At 48.3% G+C, this 4,914-nt stretch overlaps 1 protein-coding gene across 1 annotated transcript in view; it reads left to right on the top strand.

The window, feature by feature from the left end:
- Positions 1 to 1,910, top strand: part of MAN2B2 (mannosidase, alpha, class 2B, member 2) — a 38,128-nt gene extending 36,218 nt beyond the window's left edge. Inside the window, exon 19 of the mRNA XM_006893674.1 lies at positions 1,823 to 1,910. Within this exon, the coding sequence (XP_006893736.1) occupies positions 1,823 to 1,910 (88 nt within the window). The remainder of the gene's footprint in view (positions 1 to 1,822) is intronic.
- Positions 1,911 to 4,914: the final 3,004 nt, after the last annotated feature.

Here is a 4,914-nt window from a genome sequence, read left to right as displayed (position 1 = left end):
TGCACATCTGTACACATTTTGGGTGCTTGTGTTCTGTATGATCATCTGTGTACATGTGTGTCTGTCCACTTGTCCATCAGTGCTGCCTCCCACACTGTCCCACACATGTCCTGCCTGTGCCTGAGCTGACAGACCAAGCTCTCAAGCTTAAAGCTGTGCCCAGCCTGTCCCCATCGGCTTCTGCTAGCTTGCACCAACCTTCCAACATGCCTCTGCTCTGTACACGCCCTCTGCATGGGACACAAGCATCCATCCGTTCTGACCCGGCCCCACACAGGGCCCCAGGCTGGGCCAGGCATCCTCTCTGCTCACCTACATTTGCTCTGTGGTCCACATCTCTCCTCTGTCCAGTGGATGCTGCACGGGCTCATCCAGAGCTAGCTACTCAGTAATGGAAGGCTAGACAGGTGGACAGACAGATGGAGGGATGGAACTATGAATGGGTAAATGGACAAATGGAAAGACAGATGTGTGGATAGATGACTGCACCACAGATGAACAGATGAATGAATGATGGAGGGAGGGAAAAAGTGAAGCATGGATGGCAGGTGGGTGGACGCTTAGTGAATGGAGGGTTCGGTGAGCGGGTAAACAGGTTAGTGGATGGCGGATAAATCGATGTGTGGACGGATGAATGGTTGGACACATAGATGGATAGCTGCATGGGGGGGGATAAACAATGGAGGAAGAATGTGAAGAACAGCTGAAGGATAGATGCACGATGGTGATATGATGGCTAGATGGACCGTGTGTTGATGCTTGGGTTAGTGGATGGTGAATGAATAGCTGAGCGAGTAGTTGGATAAATAGTTACATATTTTTGTCAATGGAGGGACGAATGAGTGATAGATACGTAGATGGATAGATGATGGGTGAGTGGATGGGTGAGTGGGTGAGTGGACAGGTAGATTAACAGATGAGTTTTTGGATGAAAGGACGGAAGGGTAAGTGGATGGGTGGATGGATGGATAGATAAATGGGTAGGTGAGTGGATGGATGTGTGGATAAACTTATGACTAGATGGATGAGTGGATGGATGGATGGATGGATGGATGGATGTGTGGATGGATGGATGGATGGATGGATGGATGGATGGATGGATGGATGTGTGGATGGATGGATGGATGGATGGATGGATGGATAAATGGGTAGGTGAGTGGATAGATGGATGAGTGGATGGATGGATAGATGTGTGGATGGATGGATGGATGGATGGATGGATGGATGGATGGATGGATGAGTGGATGGATGGGTGGATGGATGGATGGATGGATGGATGGATGGATGAATGGATGGATGGATAAGTAGCTGGATGAATGGGTAGCCAGACAAGTGAATGGACAGCTGTATAGATGGTGGAGAGGTGAACTGGGGGTGGGTGGGGCAGATGGATGCGAGATTTGTGTGTGGATGGACAGACTTCTCTCCCAAGTGCAGTTCATGGCAGAACTGCGGTGAGGTAGCCGGTGCAGTAAAGAGGAAGGCCTGGCAGCTGGGTTAGTGGATAGATGGGTGGTGAATGGACGGCTTAGTGAGCAGTTGAGTAAGTAGATAATAGGAGATCTTGGAAAGCCCTTGGATGTTGAATGCAAACCCCACTTCATGGGAAAGGAGGCTGAGCAGGACTAGAACAGCTTCTGCCGTGGCTGGCACTGAGGAGACCCTCCCATCTGGGGGCCCACGGAATGGGGCAGCCATTACCACAATGGGAGCTCACCTAAGACTAAGATACAGCCTTGGGGAAGCTGGGAGGAAGCATCCTGGGGAAGCAGGTGGCTCCAGCGGACCTGTACAGACACCTCTGTCTCCCGGAAGGTGCCAGCTCCCCTCCAAGGCCACTGGACAGCACCACCATCACCATCTTCCCGAAGGAAATCCGCACATTCTTCATTCACTTCAGGAAGCAGTGACAGACCACTGACCACCCCACAGAGCAAGCACGCAGAGCTGCCTGGCACGCCGGGGAGGGCCGGGCATGCCAGGGAGGGCCGGGCACGCCGGGGAGGGCCAGGCACGCCAGGAAACGCCAGGCACACTGAGGGGGTCAGGCACTCCAGAGAGGGTCAGGCACCAGCTCACGGAAACTGCCAGTCAGACTCGGTGTCACGTTGGAGCACTTGTTCTTAATTTTTTAAATAAAGTTTAAATTACAGTCTAGTCGTTTCCACCATTGGAGAAGCCCTCCGACTTACAGGTGTGTTGTCTTCACACACATGTGCACACGTGCTTTCCTTCACCTGTACACAGGTGTGTGCAGGTGCATCGTCCTTCACCTCCACACGCTCAGGCATGAACACCTCCATCCCCCGCTCCACCCCGCTCAGGCCCTTTGCTGCAGTCACTGTTTCGGTCCCTCTCGTGGAAGATCCTCTCACTCTGACCTTGCAGCTTTCCAGCATGAAGTCCTCCTCCCAGGACTGATCGCTCCTGACCACATGCCCTGAATATGTGAGACAGCTTCGCCATCCTCACCTGTAATGAACTCCAGGCCGCGCTTCCTTAAAGGCACACGTGTTTGTTCTTCCGGCAGTCCGTGGGATGTCAGCATTCATCAACACACAACTCAAAACGATGATGCTCTTTTGCAGGGGTGGAGGGGGGTTATTCATTATTCAACTTCTACCTGCACATGAATCAATTTAAAATACTATTAATTTGGACAGATGTACCTTAGTCTTCAAAATTATGTCTTGGCTCTCTAGCACTCCAAAGAGATCTTTGACTGCAGATTTTTCTCAATGCAGCGCATGGTTTCATTATCTGGCTGCTGCTTCCATGGGTATTAATTGGGGAGGACCTGGGGTATTTGCTGCAGAAGGTCAAGAACTGCAGCCTTTAATATGGACTGAAGCTCAACATCAAGGAAACAAAGATTCTCATCACTTGGCTAATTAACAGTATCATGATAGACAGTGAAGAGATTGAGATTGTTAACAGCTTCAACTTGCTTGGTTCCACAATCTACGCTTTTGGTGCCAGCAGCCAGGAAGTCAAAAGACAGATTGTGTTGAGGAAGTCTGCTATCAGGGACCTCTCCAGAGTACCGAAAAGCAACGATGTCAGTATAGAGATTAAGGTGTGCCTGATCCAAGCCAATTTGTAATTACTTGCTATGCATCAGAGAGTTGAACAGTAACTAAGGATGACAAAAGAATCAATACCTTTGAGTTGTGGTGCTGGAGAAGAGTATTGAACATACCGTGGACTGCCAAGAGAACAAACCGATCTGTCCTGGAGAGGGTGAAACCAAGCTGCTCCTTAGAGGCAAGGATTTTGAAGCTTTCTCACATACTTTGGATCTGTTGCCATAAGGGACCTATCCTTGGAGAAAAATACTTGGAAGGGTGGAAGGGCAGCGCAAGAGAGGAAGATTCAGGATGAGACAAATTGACTCAGTGCCTGGGGTAATGGGGTTAGGCATGTTGGAAACAATTCAGAGTTGTTGTACATAGAGTCACTATGAGTCACAAGTGACCCAATGGCACATAACAACAACAGGCAAAATTAAATCACTGATATCAGTCTTCTCTCCATTTATGATGCTGTCCATTACTGGGGAGAATTTTGTTTTCTTTACACAGTGGTGTAATCTGTACTGAAGGCTGTAGTATTTGGTCTTCCTCAATGAACACTTCCCATCCTCTCCACCTTCAGCCAGGAGAGCTGTGTCATCTGTATGACTCAGACTGTTGGTGAGTCTTTGTCCAGTCCTGATGCCACATTCTTCTTCATGAAGTCCAACTCCTCTTGGGGGCGGGGGAGGGGGGTAATTATTATTAATGTTAATGAAAATTTACAGAGACTTTGAATTTCCATTCATTCACTGTTGTACTTTTCTCCTTGCCCACCCCTTCCCCTATTCCCTCTTATCTTTGAAAAGTAAAAGTTCTTTCATTGTTATACAGTCCCTCCCACTCCACTATGCAGCCTTCATTCTGTACTCCTGTCATGACAATAATACCTAATCATATATCTCTTTTAAACAGCTCTCTCCCTCATCTATTTCAATGCAGTATACATAGTTTATCCCATCTTTCTCAGTCTTCCCTGCAGCCCCTATGTCAGTCCCATTCTACAACAGTGGCACCATGCAGTATTTGTCCTTTTGTGACTGAGATATTTCAGCATAATGTCCTCCAGGGTCACCCATTTTGAATAATATTGCATGAGTTCCGTGTTTTTTAATGCAGTGTAGTAGTATTCCATTATGTGAATATACCACAGCTTCTCTATCCATTCGTTTGTTGATGGGCACTTAGGTTGTTTCCAACTCCTTGCTATTGTGAACAAAGCCGCAATATACATGGGTGTGCATGTATCTGCTTGGATGTCAGTTATGGTCTCTTTAGGGTATATTCACAGTAGAATTGCTGGATCATATGGTATTTCTATTTGCAACTTCTTGAGAAAGCACCATACTGCCTTCCACAGTGGTTGCACCATTTTACACTCCCACACAGTGTCAGAGTCCCTCTGGCTCCCAGGGTGAAGAATTCCCACCAACATGGTAACAGCACAAAACTGGCCCCAGTGAACTCACTCATGCTCCCTTCATTCCCCCTTGGCTTCTAACAGTTCTACCACCAGCCAGCCCTCCTCACATTCTGCATACCTACTGAGTTCGATAAACACTGAGGTGCACCTGACCCAAGACATGGTCTGTTAAATGGTTTCCTGTGCACCTGGAGGAGGAAGCCAGAAGAATCCGTGCCTGTGAACTGTGGGGTTGGCAGAGGATTGAATATACCATGGGCTGCCAAAATAAGAAGTAAATCTGTTCTAGAGGGAGCAGCCAGAGCGCCCCTTAGAGGCCAAGGTGGCAACGCTTTGTCTCCCTGACTTTGAGCATATTCTCATAACCAGTCCTTGAAGAGCGATCTTGCTGGAAAGTCGGGAACTCTGAGAAAGAGAGGA

This window comes from Elephantulus edwardii, unplaced genomic scaffold (genome assembly GCF_000299155.1).
Source record: "Elephantulus edwardii isolate Elephantulus edwardi_28Jun2011 unplaced genomic scaffold, EleEdw1.0 scaffold00129, whole genome shotgun sequence".
NCBI classification, from domain to species: domain Eukaryota; kingdom Metazoa; phylum Chordata; class Mammalia; order Macroscelidea; family Macroscelididae; genus Elephantulus; species Elephantulus edwardii.
Note: the sequence above shows the minus strand (reverse complement) of the source record. Positions and strands in the feature narration are given on the sequence as shown.